Here is a 17,551-nt window from a genome sequence, read left to right as displayed (position 1 = left end):
GATTGTTTCTAATTTAAATGACAAAAATGACAGAATTATAATTAAAACAATTATCACGCACCAACAACTGCTCCCACAGTACGCCGGCAACGTCAGAAGAAATATTGTACAAAAAAAAATGTGTTTTCATGCCCAACTCAACAGATGCTCCTGACTCCACTAGTTAATTATGGCTTGTTTTGAGAGGCAGCAATTATGTTTTTGTATTGAGAACCACAACATGAGTCAATTGGTCCATAAGGAGCAGGAATATGATGCCCCATTCTGCCAGAGCGGTTTCACTGACAGCCATGTGGATTTCTAGTGATAAATTTTCAAATTCTGTGTGATAGTGCTCTAGTTCAGCTGCTTTACCGCCATTCCCATCAGTCACTGAGCTACACTGGAAAATCTGGACAGACACAATCAAACAAGGAGAAAAAAAAAATACCCTAATAAAATAGATTCTAGCAAGCTGGTTTTTAACCTGTGCAATATTTTGACCTCCGAACGATGCAACTTCCTTTTGTGAAATAAAATGATAATCTAGTAGCTTTACCCTGAGGCAGCGTTTATAAAAATCACACAAGAATGCATTTAGCAAACTGTATTCTGGAGTATCGAGGAGAGCGTTAGTGTTATTGTTTAAGGTTCAAAGTGCTGTTTTTGTGTTTAATTCTAACATGATGTCTCTTGGGGAGTACTCTGCTGGGCAGGCAGAAATGTAATTACATGCACAATTAAACAGTGAGCTTTAAATTCATGAATAACTAGACTGTGTGAGGAGACTCACAATGGTCAGCATTTTTCTACACTAGATACTACTCACTTCTTAGGGGAAACTGATTCCTCCAGCATGGTGGATTCCTCATCTCCCTCGAGGCCAAAACGATCCTTACTTTGCTTCTGCAGAGAGAAGATAGACATCACATGCCTGTATGCTAAATACAGTGCTCCAAAAAAACTTAAAGGAACATTTTTTTTAAGTAGCAGAGGGGGTTGTTAATTAGTTTCAGCTGCTTTGGTGTTGATAAAATTAACAACAGGTGTACTAGAGAACAAAAATGAGACAAGCCCCAAAAAAGGAATGGTTTTACAGGTGGAGGCCATTCACACTGTTTCCCTGCTCATCTTTTCTTACTATTTTTCACTAGTTGTGCATTTGGCTAGAGTCAGTGTCACTGCTGGTAGCATGAGGGGATACCTGGACCCTACAGAGGTTGTACAGGTGGTCCAACTCCTCCAGGAAGGCACATCAATACATGCCATTGCCAGAAGGTTTGCAGTTTCCCAGTCTTAAGAGCATGAAAGAGACTCCAGGAGACAGGTAAGTTATTCTAGGAGAGCTGGAGAGAAGGTCCTTAACCCATCAGCAGGACCAGTATCTGGTCCTTTGTGCAAGGAGGGGCAGGATGAGCACTGTCAAAGCCCTACAAAATGACCTCCAGCAGGCCACAGGTGTGAATGTCTCTGACCAAACAATCAGAAACAGACTTCATGAAGGTGGCCTAATGGCCCGACATCCTGTAGTGGACCTAGTACTCACCGCCCAGCACTGTGGAGCCCGATTGAATAGAATATAGAATACCAGAATTGGAAAGTCCACCACTGGCACCCTATGCTTTTCACAGATGAGAGGAGGTTCACCATGAGCATATGGGATGGACGTGAAAGGGTCTGGAGAAGCTGTGGGGAGTGGGTCAGTGATGGTCTAGGGAAGCATATCCATGGAGGGATACACAGACCTCTACAGGCTAGGCAACGGCACCCTGCCTGCTATTAGGTATTGGGATGAAATCCACAGACCGATTGTCAGACCATACACTGGTGCAGTGGGTCTTGGGGTCCTCACACATTGCACGACAATGCCCAGCCTCATGTGGTGAGAGTATGTAAGTCGCCGGACCTAAATCCAATAGAACACTTCTTGAACATTATGCTTCAGTCCATCCGAAACCGCCAGGTTGCACCTCAGACTGTCCAGGAGCTCAGTGATGCCCTGGTTCAGATCTGGGAGGCGATCCCCCAGGATACCATCCCTCATCTCATTAGGAGCATGCCCCAATGATGTCAGGCATACATACAAGCACATGAAAGCCATACAAACTACTGAGAACCATTTTAAGTTGCTGCAATGACATTTCAGCAAAATGGACTTGCCTGCAGCATGATTTTTTTCACTTTGATTTTCAGGGTGTCTTTGAATTCAGCCCTCTGTAGGTTGATCATTTTCATTTGCATCAAACAATGTGGCACTCTTTCATTCCTAACACATTATCCAATTGACATCAGTATAGATATCCAGCATGAGCTGCTTTACCATTGAGATCTGATGTATTTTCAAAGTGTTCCTTTAATTTTTTGAGCAGTAAATATCAAGAATTGGATGTATCTTGCATTGATTCAAATAGATTTATTTTTTTTTTAACCACTTGCCTTTTTAAGAATGATGTCGATGTATCCGGCAATAAGTTGGGATATCTGCTCTCCCTCTGTAGTCTGGACAGAGTAGTAACTTTCCTGGTACTCTCCAAAATCCTTTGTCATGCATCAAAGATGGCAGAGATTCAGGACAGAACAAGTTAATCACTTTAAGTCACTGTATAGCAACATCTACCCAAGACTGCAAAAATACTCTATTCGTAATAACAGCCTTATCTGTGCATAGATTAAAAAAAAAAAAAAAAGAAAGAAAAAGAAACCTTACTGTGCCTGAATAAACTTGACAGTATCTTCATCATTTCTACTCTTAATGAAAAGAAAAAGTGACATGCTTCCATGGAGCATCCGATTTCTCCAAAGAGCTGATTAAAAATGAGATGTAGTGAATCTGAAAACTGCTCACTTCAAAGCATTCCTCAGAAACACGTGGGTGAATATTTTTAGTTTAAATCAATGTTGGCAAATATACCTCAGAGTACTTTTCAAAATTTGCATAATCTATTAATCTTTAAATGGAGTAGACCCTTTCCAGTACCGGAAGAAAACAGCCAACAGCTGGTAAAGAAAATTGAAAAAGGTTTCAGATAAATAATACATTCAAATTCTGCACATTCTCCCCCAGGCATCCATTGTTAAGTCAGATGAAATAGCTGGCTAGCATGCCAAAAATCATTCAATATTGCAGTCTGAGATCTCTCCAATTTTTAGGATTCTGTTTGTATTGGAAAATGAAAAAAAAATGGGGGAAAGAGCAAATATGTGAAGCAGAGCTGTGTAAATCACACTCTGCATACAAATAATGCATAGGACTAGAAGTGTATATAACATGACACTAAGAAGAGCTGAGAACATGATGCCGAGAGTCACACAGTACCAAGGTGAAGCTCTTCGGGGAGGCTGCCCATCTCTTGACTGTTGTCAGAGGCCATTCCTGCACCACATCCTTCGTCTTCTCATCCACCCGCATCACTGACTCTTTGGTTATCCCCAGCAGCCGGGGGACCAGCTTATTTTTACCCTTCATCTTTTCCTGTCAGATAGGAAAACATCAGACAACATTTATGTCGGTGGTTAAACACCTACACAGATGATTCATTCAAGGCACAAACGCAAGATCATTGTTCCATTCCCCCGGTGCTACCGTAACACACATGCTGTGTCTGTGGCTTGAAGACCCACATGGAGGAGGAGAAGGGCAGCTGCGAACTGACCCAGCAGAGTTCAGTCTTGTTTAACTGCTGCTTTAGTGAGCAGGGTCTCCACAGACTGTCAGCACAGCAGTATGCTATTCCACCAGCTCTCTGCCTGACCAGCTCCACTGCCCCACCACTATCTGCCCACTGAAAATCTATTACAGCTCACTTGAGACACCAAGCCTACACTTGGCTCCCTTCCAAGGGGAGTGGAAGGACAAAATAAAAATTAGCAGCATGTAGAGATAGGGAGTTCAGACTGCTCATGTTTAATGTGCCCAATCCTTTTGTTGTTTTTAATCACAGGGTCAAAATGGAAAACCCTGAGAACCACACAAAGGCCAATAAGTAGAAGAGCTTTCAAGCTCGCTGCTCTTAAACACAAGGACAGATAACATTATCCCAGTGATCATGATATCTTTGTGCAAAGGTTTATTAAAAACTTCCATTGTTTTAGGGTGCAGTACCTTAACGTTATAAGCACCAAGGCTGCAATCAAGCAGGAAGTGTGGCATTCTAATCTGAAGTGGAAGTATTATATCATTTCAAACAGCTTAACCTTGGTTATCGGTTGGGGGAAAATATGTTCGTGCAAGAACACGCAATAGAAGAGGTGCCTTCTCACTGAACCCCACCTGCATGGATTACTGGAGCAAATACATACACATACACACACATATCTCATAAAATATATATATTCTCCTTGACAGTATTTTCATTTTTGTTACATTTACAGCAAAAGAGGGCCTTCCACCCTAAAACCTGCAATGATTAGACACTCACAGATGAGAAATAGAAGGATGCATTAAATGCTTCAACAGAGCTAGGCCTATGCTTTTGCCCTTGCAAGCACCAAGACCAGAGTGCAGTTGGAGTGAATTATTTAAGAGTCTTGAAACCTCCATCACTACATCTCCTCATCGAACTTAGACAGCGCGCGTACACACAGATGCACATGCACTCTTTCATGCGCGCCCTTGCACACAAAGATAATTTGAGCCCTGCAGGGTACTTTAACTATGGGGCCAAACATTCCATTTATCATCCATTAAGTCCCCAGCAGACAACTGCACATTCGCTTTTTTCCCCTCTTTCCTGCAAGTCCGCAGCCAAATGGGCTGCTGTCAGAGAGCTTTAATAATACCTGCTGCAACTTTATCCCATTCACATGCTGCACTTCCAGTCCACTTTTGTATTTGCCAAAGCAGAACAGAGTAGAACTGCTATTGTCACAAGTATTTCACAGCACTGAGTGTGCTGCTGAACTCCAAGCGCACACACTTCCACTCCGAGTCTGACTCGGATTTGTTGCGTTAATGGGGCTTTTGGCGTTTTCAACAAGCTTTCATACCTGTGTAACAACACTCTGCATATCAGGGCCGCTTTCTAGTCGAAGCTGCCACTCATTAGAACAACAGCATTACATGCCTGCATCATTAAATTAATATTTGTCAGTAATTATTAAAAGAAAATGCAGGTTTTAATTTGATTTCCTTGGCCTGTATTTTTTACCATGTTGACAGCATACTTGCACATTCAGTAACAATGGGGAAAGAAACACAAATTCATAAGTTTAGCCAGATTATTTACCGCCTTATTTAGAGGATGAAAATCAAAATGTGTAACAATCCCTCATCAAATGCAACTCATGCAAGACCCAAGTTCTATTATCCTTATTTTTGTGAGAAAGTGAGGATATTTTCTTTTATCTCACACAAACTCTTACCTTCACGAGGAAGAAGGACACTCCATATGTCTGAAGGGACCTAGCAAGCTTCACATACTTTACTTTTCCCTCTATCTCAGACATCTCGCCACAGTTTTTATGTTCCTGGAAAAACAACAGTTTCATTTCCAACTTAAATTTATCACTACATTTGCAAATATGCTTGAAATGCTGTGGTCTACTTGTTACATATGTTTTTATCAATTTATACAGCAACAGAGAACAAATGACACTTTTTACATGTTGCATTTGAGAAATGTAATGTACATACTTGGAATATTTTCTTCTCGGCCCCTCTCTGCTTGATATACTCTTTAGGTAGAAACTCCTTCAGGCTACAGAGATAAATGACATTTTAATTTGTTTCAGCTACAGGCATTTCCTTTTCTAACATACCTCTAATTATGAGGTCATTTTTGCCTTACTGCCTACATATCAGGAAACAGTTGTAACAGCTGACATCACCCCTGAGCTTTCCACTGGAGGAAATCCCTGCAGTAACAGCCATTACTCAAGCAGGGGATATCTACCATACAGCTGAAATGAGCATATGTACAAGAGTACAACACGTGCTACACAAGTATTCTGAATTTTTGCATCAAGGCATCTTCTTCATAAAGCTTACTCTAGGAATCCAGGCTTGTGCTTGTGCTCCACGTGAGGTCCAAACTGGATCTGAGCCTGGATCCCCGCAAACTCACATGCTTTATCGAAGGAGACAGGGTGGGATCCATTCAATATATCATCTCTAGCCTGGAGGACACATGAAGAAAAGGAAGGGAGGCTAAGTGTGGGCCAGAAACATACATCCAGAAGAAGGACCACAAAGACACAGGAATTATTCAAAATTCACCCAAACAGAGCTCTCTAAAGATCAATTGTGCACTTTGCATGCACTATAGCTCCAGGAATGACATCTTCTAAGTGAATGACTGAGTGCATTTCTAGAGAATATACATCATAACTGAGACTCTACCACATTGGGGAGCCAAAGAAGATTTGTTTGTGACGATTAAAGTAATTCTGGCAGCTTTCAGATGTAACAGTTTTGAATATTTGTCATCACACCCCGTTATGTGTTATTAAAAAGACATCCCAGAAATGCACCAGTCTTTCACAATATCCCATCTGCATTACAGAATGGTCCTCAGTATGGTGTTGAGAAATCTAATGAAGGAATTTTTTTTTTAACCCATATGCCTGTTTGGTGCTGTTGAGATATATTGTTTATGATTCAATACATTTTCAGTCGGACTCTTCATAATATTTTTTACCTTTTAGGTTGAAAGAGAGGCAGACACATTTGTTGCCATCTATCAAATTCTTGTCCCTCTGCGCTGTTTTCTCCAGGGGGCAGTCAGCTTTGTGCCCTCCCCTCTTTCACTCTCTCTCTGCCTGTCTCCTCTCGTACCAGTTCACTCTTGCAAATTTAATCACTGCAAAGCTGAGAGGCCTTGGTGGCAGTGATAGAGGCTCCATCCATGCTTTTAGCATTAGCATATCAGCACACAGCGTGGACTCGACTCATTCTTACGTCCCATTACATCAATGAAACACTAAGCAGCAGCTCACTGCTGTAATGAGAACAACAATCTCCTCTACTCACAATCAAGTCTTTTCCCAAGTGCAATTCACTGTGGAGTACATAAGCTCTTGCTGAACACAGAAGACACTAAAATTAGCCCTCACACATGCCATTCACTCTGATGCACGCTGTTCACTTGGTGACGGATTGCAGAGCAAGTATGCCTTGGTGTATGCATATTAAGCGTACAAATTATCTACCAAATGAGTAGATTGTGGAGAGGCATTATAGTGTGTAAAGCATATACAGTGCTTAACAAATTTATTGGACCACCTGTCACAAAAAACAAGAAAATAAATTCAATATTTTGCAAATCTCTCTCTCTCTCTCTCATATATATATATATATATATATATATATATATATATATATATATATATATATATATATATATATATAAAATGTATGTGTGTGTGTATATTTAATATTTAAACTAAATGCTCTTTCATATCACTGGACATTAAATCCTTATCAAACTTTTGTAGGTGAATTCTTGAGTTCCCAGCACTTTGTCAGTGAACCAAATCATATGATGCTCACTGACGTAGTGACCTGCACACTTAAATGAAACTGAAAGTTGACAGAGTGCAATGAGATTAGGGAGTCAATATTCAGCAGAATAAATGTAACTGTGGTCACCAAGCCAGAAACCAAAGTAGGTTTATCCTCAATTGTTGTTTTGGCTCAGAAATGATGGCTTGACTCTCAGATAATCAGCAATCTGAATATTATCTGTTGGAATCAGCGAGGTAAATATCTGGTGTCTCTCTGCTCAGTGTAAATACAGTATCTTATTTAGGTTATAGCAGTTTCAATGTATATGGGCATGAATCTTACTGGAAGTTGACAGGCACACAGCTGCAAGAGAGCTAGTGATTGTGAAGAATGACTGGAGCTGATTTTTTATGCATTTCATTAATTAAGTTGGCAATGATGTTATGAGTTTCATCCTCTCTCCAATAGGTGACCACTGATAAAGAATTCATTCACTGACTGGCTCATTTCAGATCAATGCTCACATTAGGAGTGATAAAGGCGCAGTTTGTTAAAGAACCAGCCGGATCATTTGTACCATTTGCAAAGAGGCAACCAAGTGAGGACAGACCCTGAATTTCTCAAAGCAGACATGGTAAGTGATACAAGAGCTGGTTTTAGTGAAGCACAAGACATCAGAAGCTGTGACACATACAGCCCGAGGCAACAACACTGAGGTCAACCATTCCACTCTGGCCTAGCAGAGCAGAGAGCGCACACAGTCACAAAAATAAATGATGGCAAAGGTATACAGTTCAGGAGCAGTGCTTGACTGAAATATTAATAACAATTAAAATAATGGATTCTTTTTTCTCTTCTCTTTGTATATATATTGTTCAGTAAAGGACAAATGTTATATTAGCTCTTAAAATATCACCATTAAAATGGCAGGATATCAAGAAAGCAGTACTAAAGACTGAATTATAAGGATACATTCTGCTTTGAAGGCAAATTATTTACCTGTCCCTTCACTGAAATATGCCAACTCTTGACACATATAATACATTTTATTAAGTGATCAAGGGTTAAAGGTAAAGTAAAAGCAAGGCTCACTGGCTGATACAATTGCTATGGAGATTTGTGCTGGTTTTAGAATAAATACAAAGGGAGCGGTCGAGTGGTAAAGAAGATTAGTCTTTTACTGGCAGAGCTTTCATTAATGTTTGTGTGTGTGTGTGTGCGCGCATACGTGAGTGAAATCATGGAAGCTTTAAATCATGAATATCCGAGATCATTGCAAATATGCAGGAGCGCTCTGTCAAAGAATGACCGGCAATAATGTGAACTGTACAGTTACTCAGTAATAGTACAGAGTTTCTAAGAATTGCTGGAATTATGAATGAGGGGATAAAGAGCAGCATTCGTAGGCTAAAAGTCTGTGTTAAAAAAAAAAGAAAGAGCAGCCTGTGGTATACTCCACTCTGTGTTCAGCCTTTTTAACACAGTGACAAATTAGAGCTCAACAATCCAAGTGTGTGTGTATGCATGTGTGTGTGTGTGTGTGTGTGAGAGAGAGAGAGAGAGAGAGAGAGAGAGAGAGAGAGAGAGAGAGACAACGCGGGAAAGATAGCCGGGCAAGGGCAGGGGGCGGAGTTGTTATTGTGAAAGGAAATATGAGCCTGTGTTGAGAGGAGACCATGATACGCACAGTGGTGTAATGTGTGCCAGGGTAACAGGGTGGGGATGTATGCGACTATGTCAGAATGTGTAAAAGATGGAAAGGGAGTGGAGACAGGGAAACCGCAAAATAAGGAAATGGAGGGTACGAAAAATAGAGGTAAAAACAGGAACAGACAGATAGAAGGGAGGAGAGCATCTACAGCAGACAGAGAGGGCGGATGGCAGGATGTCATTTCTGAACATATTCAAGAACTCCCAAGGCAGGAAGAACTGAAAAGATGGGAGAGTCAAATACAAACAACTACATATATATTTCAGCTGCAATGCACATCAGAGATCATGCATTTTTGTGTGGGGGGAGCATCCGATAATCTTTGTGTTATTCAGCTTCAAATAATGTCTTGCATTACAGTCTCAGTGTACTAACTCTACTGTATGTGAGTGTTTCTGGGTACTCCACACCCTGCTGTTTATGTCCAGATGCCAGCGGGGGGTGGGGGGTGGGGGGTTTCTTCTCTCCTCAATAGGGTGGCTAAATGCAGAGATGTGTTTCTGAAATGCATGTATGTTTATGTTTACAGCAAATGCAGTGTTAAGGATACAATTAAAGAGTGATTTAAAGCTGCAATCATCAGTATTTCATAGAAACAATCGATTTAAAAGAAAAAAAGAAGCAAAAGCCTTTCTTTTAGGGATAAACTCTGACAAGCTCCACAGATGCATTCAGCTTAATGTATCATTTTAGCTTCTTTTAATTTCCTGTTTTCTTTTATACAGCCTGTAAATACTCTGCTTTTGATTTACACTCACTGCTCTCATCAGCGGAAGCATTCTGAATCACTGTACATGTATGTTGATACCATAGCCATTCTCTGAGCCTGTTCATGTCCTATTAATTCCATTGTACAGAAACTGGCTACAATTTGCTTAGAGGCTTGCGGCACAGTCCTCAGTAAACAGGAGTGAAATGGCTAAAATAATTATCTGCACCTTTTCTTTACAAAAGAGTCCAAATTGCATTTTATATTTAACAAATATGTATTAATTATAATTCAGAATTGAAAAACAAACAAGAATGCTAATCTCCTTTTGTTTTGTTTGTAGGTTTTTTTGTGTTTTTTCCTGGCAGGAAAACCAAACTTGCCCATTAAACATCAGTGTATGAACAGTAACTTAAGGATTTAATACATGATTTTCCATCAGCACCAGATGTACTGGAATGCACTTGTATTCATGTAGCACTTGCTGTTAGGTGACAGTGCTAGCCATTGCACTGTGTGCTGTGCAAATGTTAATCAAATATTTGTTTGTTTTTAATCCCATGAATGTTACAACCCGGTACAACACAGTATCACAGTGGAGTGGTGGTTTGCACTGTTGCCTCACGGCAAGAAGGTCCTGGGTTTGAATCCAACATCTGGCTGGGCCCTTTCTGTGTGGAGTTCACATGTTCTCTCTGTGTCTGCGTGGGTTCTCTCTGGGTACAGCTGGCATAGACTCCAGCCCACCCAACAACCCTGAAGTGGATGGCTGGATGGGGCTCTATACGCTCCTATTTACTCTATATTGTGAATGATCCCCGGGGAGCAGAACGTTCTGAATATCTCTCATTTAGAAGTTCTCTGCTATTACTGTACCTTTTATGGCTTTTTCTGCCGCAGACAATAGCCGAACAAAAATACTACTTTCTTCATCCGACGATCAAACTTTGCGTGTTGTCGTGCCATTGTATACTACAAACCAAGAAACGAGTCAAACCTGTCGGGACCACATCTAAGCCAACTGCATTTCAGTCTGTCGGGACCTGGTCAGAAGTTACAGGCACAATAACAACACAGCCATTGTGTCCTGTGTCTGAAATAATTCATACGCTTGCCTATTTGGTCCTCACTTAGCTAGGCTACTCTCTCTCTTATTCTTCTCTCTTTTGCTATTTTAGTATAAAGGTGTGTGTTACAAGTTTACCTGAACATAGAGCAGGTTTAGCTGGACGGGGTCCCGTGAATCCACGTTCTGGTCCGAATAGAAGAACTTGCGCCTGAGCAGCAGGGTCTCACTTTCTTCCACCCCCTGTTCTCTGAATGTCCTGCTGTGGTCCAGCCAGTTCACTGCCCAATCAATACACACACTCTGTTACCACATACATCAAAATGAACAGACATTCTCCTTTACAAAGACGTTACTAGAGGAGGACAAAGGAGTGAAATTAACCAGGCATTTTGAGAACTGCAGACCCGTCAGCTTTGACAGATAATCTACCAAATTTAACACTGGGAAGTGAAAATCTTGACGGGCCATGAAGAGTGTCATTTTCATTATTTTCTGCTGAGACGAAAGCTAGTTTTCAGCTAAAGTTGAAGGATGACTTATATATTTGCAAAACATTTTTGGCGTGGGAAAAGATAACAGTAAATTAATTAACTTTCATATGTCCGTGAAATAAATTTGATTTGAGTGATAAAGCACGTGTCCGTGCGATGGCGTTGAGTCAGATGCCTGCTGTAAACGCATCAAGATTTCAATAACATTTCGGCTTTTTCAAGCTTGCACTCACAGTCATCATCTGTGTGAAGTTTCGCTTTGAGCTTTTCCATCTTCCTTTCATCTCTCAGTAGGAGGGTCCTGTCTTTCTTCAGTGTCCCCATCCCATCCTCCTTCTTATCCTCTGGCAGCTCTTGAATTAGGGAGTATTCCTCATAGTTGGTGATTCCTGAAAAGTTAGCCAGAGAAATTTTTTCTTTTTTTATTATTAGGAGAAGGAAATGGCTCAATAATCATGATAGAGAAAAGCATCACTGCAACACTGTTGCAACTCTCTTTTTATCCATTTCTCTCTGCTTTGAAATAGAAGTTAAGGAAAGCTGGTATAGAGCCAGCAAACCCAAATTAAAGCTGAAGAGGAGAAGAAGCCAAGCAGAAAAAAACCCCTACTCTAAATAAACATTTTCCAATAAAGCTATCTGCCAGACACACATCCCTCTCTTTCTCACCCAATTAGGCTTGGTAGCAGCCCATTGTAATTGAAATATACAGCTTGGGGAACACCCCTATGACAGGGAGGGACGACATCGCCGGGGCCCTTGGAAGATTACTTAAGCACTGATTAGAAACAAGCTTGTTTCATCTTGACAAATCATGTCTATACTGCGCCAAACAAAACATGATTGGGACTTTATCAAGCATAGATAAATCCTCTAATCAGCCCAAGAAATATGCTTTTCAAATATAAACTAAAGATCACATAATAACACAGTTTCATAATGTAACTGAATATGATGTCAGTGATATGCCTTTGACTAAAAATAAAACTGAAGATGAATAATTTAATCTTTGGGTGGTGACTTGACATGATTAATCTTCACCGCAGATACAAACCTATTCTACTGCATATGGTGACGAGCAGCTCGCCAACTGTTTTTGAGTCATCCACCATGATAGTTTTAATGGCACCATCCAGCATTTTGATCTTTTGCGGCCTTTGTTTCTTCTTATACTCCAAGACATCCTGAGAAAACAGTAAAGGAAACACAATGACATCCAAGGCCCTACTAATCATCCTTCGGTCGTAAACTGCTGCTTCCAGCAAGCAGGGAGGAATCAGGGAGGAATAAATGTCTCAGTTTCCACTAGAAAACACAGATCACTTTAGGAATCCATAACTGACACTGACAGCTCTCCACCCAGGACTATATGACTAAATCTTACTCCATTTCGCAGCATGTAGTAATCCAGGGTTCTTCCAGACTCGAGCCAGATTCCTTTCCTGGGATCATCGTCAGACAGGAAGAGGCCATAATCTGAGGCTGAAACACAAAATGCAACTGAGAATACAAATGTAGACGCAAAAAGATTTCCATGATGTAACTCAGATTCAGGTCCTCCAACCTTGTCCTGTCTGGGCTTCTGGGACTCTCTCTCTGATGATTCTACAGGCATCATACACAGGGGTGGAGGGTTCGAACTGCATCGTCTTCACCACATTACACTGGCGTACACAAATCTTCAACGATAAGGCCACCATCTTGGTGGGTAGTATAATGGCCTTGCGACCTATACTCCTGGAAGACACAGAAGGAGAAACCTAGAATAAGTTTGAGATTGCGAAGTCATATCAGTGGCCAATATCACAAACAGATGGCCTGCGCTATTATAGTTTTCAACAGGCCATTATTAAAATGCTCTCTCCTACAACACTCGGGCCGAAACCGAGAAAAGGAAATCTCAGGGGTAGAATATAACAACTCAAGGCACAGAACAAATCCTCACAATTATCTCCTTCGGGGCATTTTCACCTGGAATTGAATGTGCATTGTGCTCTGCTTTAGCAGTTCATCATTTCTGAGTTGTTCTGATATTAAAGCGCTACTTGCAGTATATGTAGAATTAGCCAAACTCAGGCAACATGCATAACCTTTCAGTGGGAAAAGGGGGGGTGGTGGGGGGGTGGGTGGGTGCAAATCTCTCTAATTGGCAAGAATAACAGAGACAAAAACACCCGCCACCAATGCATCATTATTCTCATGTCTCCCTGTTCGCCTTCTCCTCCGGAAGCAGACTTCAGTGTGAGACAAATCAGTGGGTGTCTTATCATTTACTGCTATTAGGGTGAGTCAGTGCTGTTATTCTGAGATATGTGCAAAAAAATGGAAAGGGACTGAGTTTTTAATCTATTCTTGACCTCCAATTTAACACAGAAAAAAAAAAAAAAACTACTTATAGCTTTGCGTCTCTTACTTAGAGATGTTTAGGTATGTTTATGATGTAATTGTTATTTTCTTAATGAATCACTTTTTTAAAAAGTCAGAAAACTGAAGACATTTATACTACGGATCTAAATCAACAATATTAAGTTATCTTATCAAAAAAAGAGTTTCATGTTTCAAATCAACTCCTGACTATGAGGGTTTTTTTTTTTTTTTCTCATTATATGTTCTAAATTTTACTGTAACACCAAAAGAATTTTTGTATTTTATTCCCTGGTTGGATTTAAAGGCAAAAGTTCAAATCTTCACACTGACAGGATTCAGACTTCAGCCACATTTGGAAACAAGGAGTTTTTTTGTGCTGATCCACAGGCCCCCCTTTGAGTCAAAGCAGAGACAGTCTGCGAAGTAAATTTTCTATAATGATGGAGTGAATGAGACCGTCTGTGATGGAGCCTCCGTCACAGACATGAGTTCCTCTCCAATAGCTCCTTTCCTTCTAAGAGTTTTTCTTCAAACAAAGTGGAAAAGATGAGCACAAAGGAGAAGGGGTAATGGCGCTGCATGAGCTCTCCTTTCTACAGGCTGGTAGAGAAGTCCCACTGAGTTTTTGTCATCCAGCTCTTCCACAGATACACTCTTCTAGACAAGCAGCAAGAGACCCCAGACTGACAATATAGCAGGCTGCATGGCATCTCCCAACACACACTAAATATAGGGAGCGAGCAGAAAATGTTTGTTTTTTTGTGGAAGTTTCTCAAAACTGAGGCTATCTCATCCAAAAAGCAAAAGTTACCTGTGATAAAAAAGTACGTCGTGAATATTACTATGGGTCTACAGCAACAGTCACTTCAGTGTGTTGTCAGTAGCATCAGGGACTTCAGAGAGTAAGTACTGCAGAAACCACATGATGAAACCCAGAAGGATAATGATAATCCCTGAGCTTGTGAGAGAGCATTTTTCACTTAGATCCTCATGCAAACACTAGAAAGCAGCCAACTCTTCTTTAGCTCTGCTTTGATGAAAGGATGAGGCAAAAAAATCACAGTGATGACAGAAAGAAAGTACACCCTCTGTCAATTCTAAGGTTTCACATATAATGACATAAATGATCCAGTTCTTACAATTGGGTAAACACAGCTTGATATGAACAACACATGACATATCACACTGTGGTTTTTATTTATTTCATAAAAATTGTGCCAAATTGCAAAAGCATTGTGTGGGAAATTTAGTGGGAAATGAAGCAATAATCATTTTCGGTATGATTTTAATCGGTCTGTCACATTGTTATGGAGGAATTTTGTCCCATTCTTCTTCGCAATGTTGCTTCAGTTCATTGAGGTTTGCAGATATTCATTTGCACAGCTTTCTTAAGGTTGCAGTCTGGACTTTGACTGGGCCATTACATCACTTTAATTTGCTTCTTTTTCAGCCATTCTGCTGTAGATTTGTTGGCGTGCTTGGGATCATTGTCCTGTTGCATGACACAATTTTGGCCAAGTTGTAGCTGTTGGACAGATGTCCTCACATTTGACTCTAGAATACTTCGGTTATACAAAGGATTTCATGGTTGATTCAACGACTGCAAGGTAACCAGGTGGCTGCAGAATGAGCCCAAATCATATCCCCTCTACCACCGTGCTTGACAGTTTGTATGAGGTGTTTGTGTTGATATGCTGTGTTTGGTTTTCACCAAATGTAGAGCTGTGTATTATGGCCAAACATCTCTACTTTGGTCTTGTCTGTCCAAAGGGCACCGTTGCAGAAGTCTTTGTTCAGATGCAACTTTGCAAGCCTAAGCCATGCTACCATGTTCTTTTTAAAGAGGAGAGGCTTTGACATGCCAACGGAGGTCTGTACAGTCTGAGGTGTAGCTCTTGTTGTTTTTTTTTTTGTTTGTTTGTTTTTTTTGCAGTTTCTCTGACCGTTGCATAGTCTGACCTTGGGGTGAATTTACTTGGACATCCACTCCTGGGAAGACTGACAACTATATTTCATGTTTTCCACTTGTGAATAATTTCTCTTACTGTAGAATGATTGTCTTCGATTTGTTTTGATATGGCCTTATAACCCTTCTCAAACTGATGGACAGCAACATTTGCTTCTTGAAGATCATAGCTTCGTCTTCTCTCCTTAGCATTGTGTTAATACACATCTGAGTGCACCAGACCTGCAGCCTTATATTCTTGTATTTTATTATGCTTACTAAAACACTACGGTAGACTAACATTTCTGTAATTTCATCTCCCTTACTATCACTAGTCCATCAGAAGAGTCCTGCGTTGAATTAGGTTTGGTTGCTTCTGCAAATATTAAGACATGAAAATGACCAAAGAACAGCTTACTGGGGAGTCTAAACATCGACAATTCAATAGAGACGACGGAAGGCTGGAGCCATCTGGAGAGGATACAGCTCTAATGATTGACTGTAACACGAGCAGCAGAGCAGAGCCCGAGAGCTACAACCGCTCTGATTATTGCACAAGTCTGTCACACAACAACTTAGGAGGTGGCTAGACAGAAAACAATATTGTCCAGGGCCTAATCAGACCTGATCTTATAAATGCTTCGAAACAGAATGAAAAATCCGAAGCAGAATGACACTTAAAGGAAGCCTGGATGATAATCCTCGAAGGACAACATGTGACACTATGGTACAGTAAGCCTGACATTTTACTTTGAAATAATTACTCATTATTTAGGTTGATAAAAGCTTCTGAAAAACAGTGGCACAATAATAACAGGGTAAAAACAACATGTATAATTGCTTCTTCTTAAAGCATCTGAATATAAACCAATCCCCCACAGTGCAACAGGGTTTTCAAGGTCAGCCCATTACAGCCCAGAATACTGGAAAGACAGAAATAATTTCTCTGTACTTTCTGCTGCATTTGTAGACAGTCACGGAAATAGGGTTGCAGATGCAAACATCTCTTATTCTACTTATACAATCAGCTGCTATTACTGTTAGAATGAATAAAAAAAACAGACACTCTGTGATAAAAAGGTAGATTCTAGGGCAACTCTAAACCAAGCAGAGCTACTGTAAAGAACAACAAATAGATTTTAACAAGCTGCGATCAAGTGACTTACTCAGAATCTAAATCATCAGTAAAAGAGCAGGAAAATACTGTAGCTGCATACTACATATTATTATCTTCAGCCTGGTGGTGCATTATTATTATTAAATATAAGTGTGCTGTATGACTGGAGAGCTGAGAGTGATTCCCGACTTCAGCAGTTCACAGGACTGTTCAGAATCGCAGCGTTAAAGCACGTATCCACTGAGAAAACTGGCTAAACCGCTCCACACCCTACCTCCACTATCACCTCTTCACATCCTGCATTGACGCTCTCAGCAAAACATCAGCCTTTTATCCCCGCCTGAATGAAAGCAAGGTCAGTTCTCTTCATGTCCAAAGTATGCATCTGGATGCCATCTGGAACACAGAAAGTTCAACAGTGGGCCATATGACAGCACGCAAGGGCCACTTTTGATCAGCTTTGTATTTAAGTTCAGTATTTCAGCAACCCACAAATTAATTTATGTGGATTACACTCCACAAATGGAGAGAAACCAAGCTCAGAAGTGTTATTCTACCAGATGTCATTTCAGTTTGTTAATGGGTATACAGGAAATAGGCAATAATCAGCCACCATAAATACAGCACATCTTTGTTATGACTTGATTTACAACAAATATATAGATGCCCTATTAAAAGTGGTGATATGTAAATGTATTTTTTAAAAAAAAACTATTTAAAAC

At 40.4% G+C, this 17,551-nt stretch overlaps 1 protein-coding gene across 1 annotated transcript in view; it reads right to left on the bottom strand.

Annotated features, from left to right (window-relative positions):
- The window catches only part of tln2b (talin 2b), an 86,800-nt gene that overhangs the window by 38,674 nt on the left and 30,575 nt on the right, over window positions 1-17,551 (bottom strand). Inside the window, exons 2-12 of the mRNA XM_030731199.1 lie at window positions 12,965-13,137; window positions 12,785-12,882; window positions 12,455-12,584; window positions 11,634-11,789; window positions 11,045-11,187; window positions 5,966-6,093; window positions 5,612-5,675; window positions 5,341-5,445; window positions 3,296-3,451; window positions 2,416-2,517; window positions 809-885 (exon numbers count right to left, since the gene is read on the bottom strand). Coding sequence (XP_030587059.1) covers window positions 809-885; window positions 2,416-2,517; window positions 3,296-3,451; window positions 5,341-5,445; window positions 5,612-5,675; window positions 5,966-6,093; window positions 11,045-11,187; window positions 11,634-11,789; window positions 12,455-12,584; window positions 12,785-12,882; window positions 12,965-13,100 — 1,295 coding nt within the window. The 5' untranslated portion in view covers window positions 13,101-13,137. The remainder of the gene's footprint in view (window positions 1-808; window positions 886-2,415; window positions 2,518-3,295; window positions 3,452-5,340; window positions 5,446-5,611; window positions 5,676-5,965; window positions 6,094-11,044; window positions 11,188-11,633; window positions 11,790-12,454; window positions 12,585-12,784; window positions 12,883-12,964; window positions 13,138-17,551) is intronic.

This window comes from Archocentrus centrarchus, chromosome 6 (genome assembly GCF_007364275.1).
Source record: "Archocentrus centrarchus isolate MPI-CPG fArcCen1 chromosome 6, fArcCen1, whole genome shotgun sequence".
In the NCBI taxonomy this organism is placed as follows: domain Eukaryota; kingdom Metazoa; phylum Chordata; class Actinopteri; order Cichliformes; family Cichlidae; genus Archocentrus; species Archocentrus centrarchus.
The sequence above is the reverse complement of the archived record's forward strand: the minus strand, read 5'-3'. Positions and strand labels throughout refer to the sequence as shown.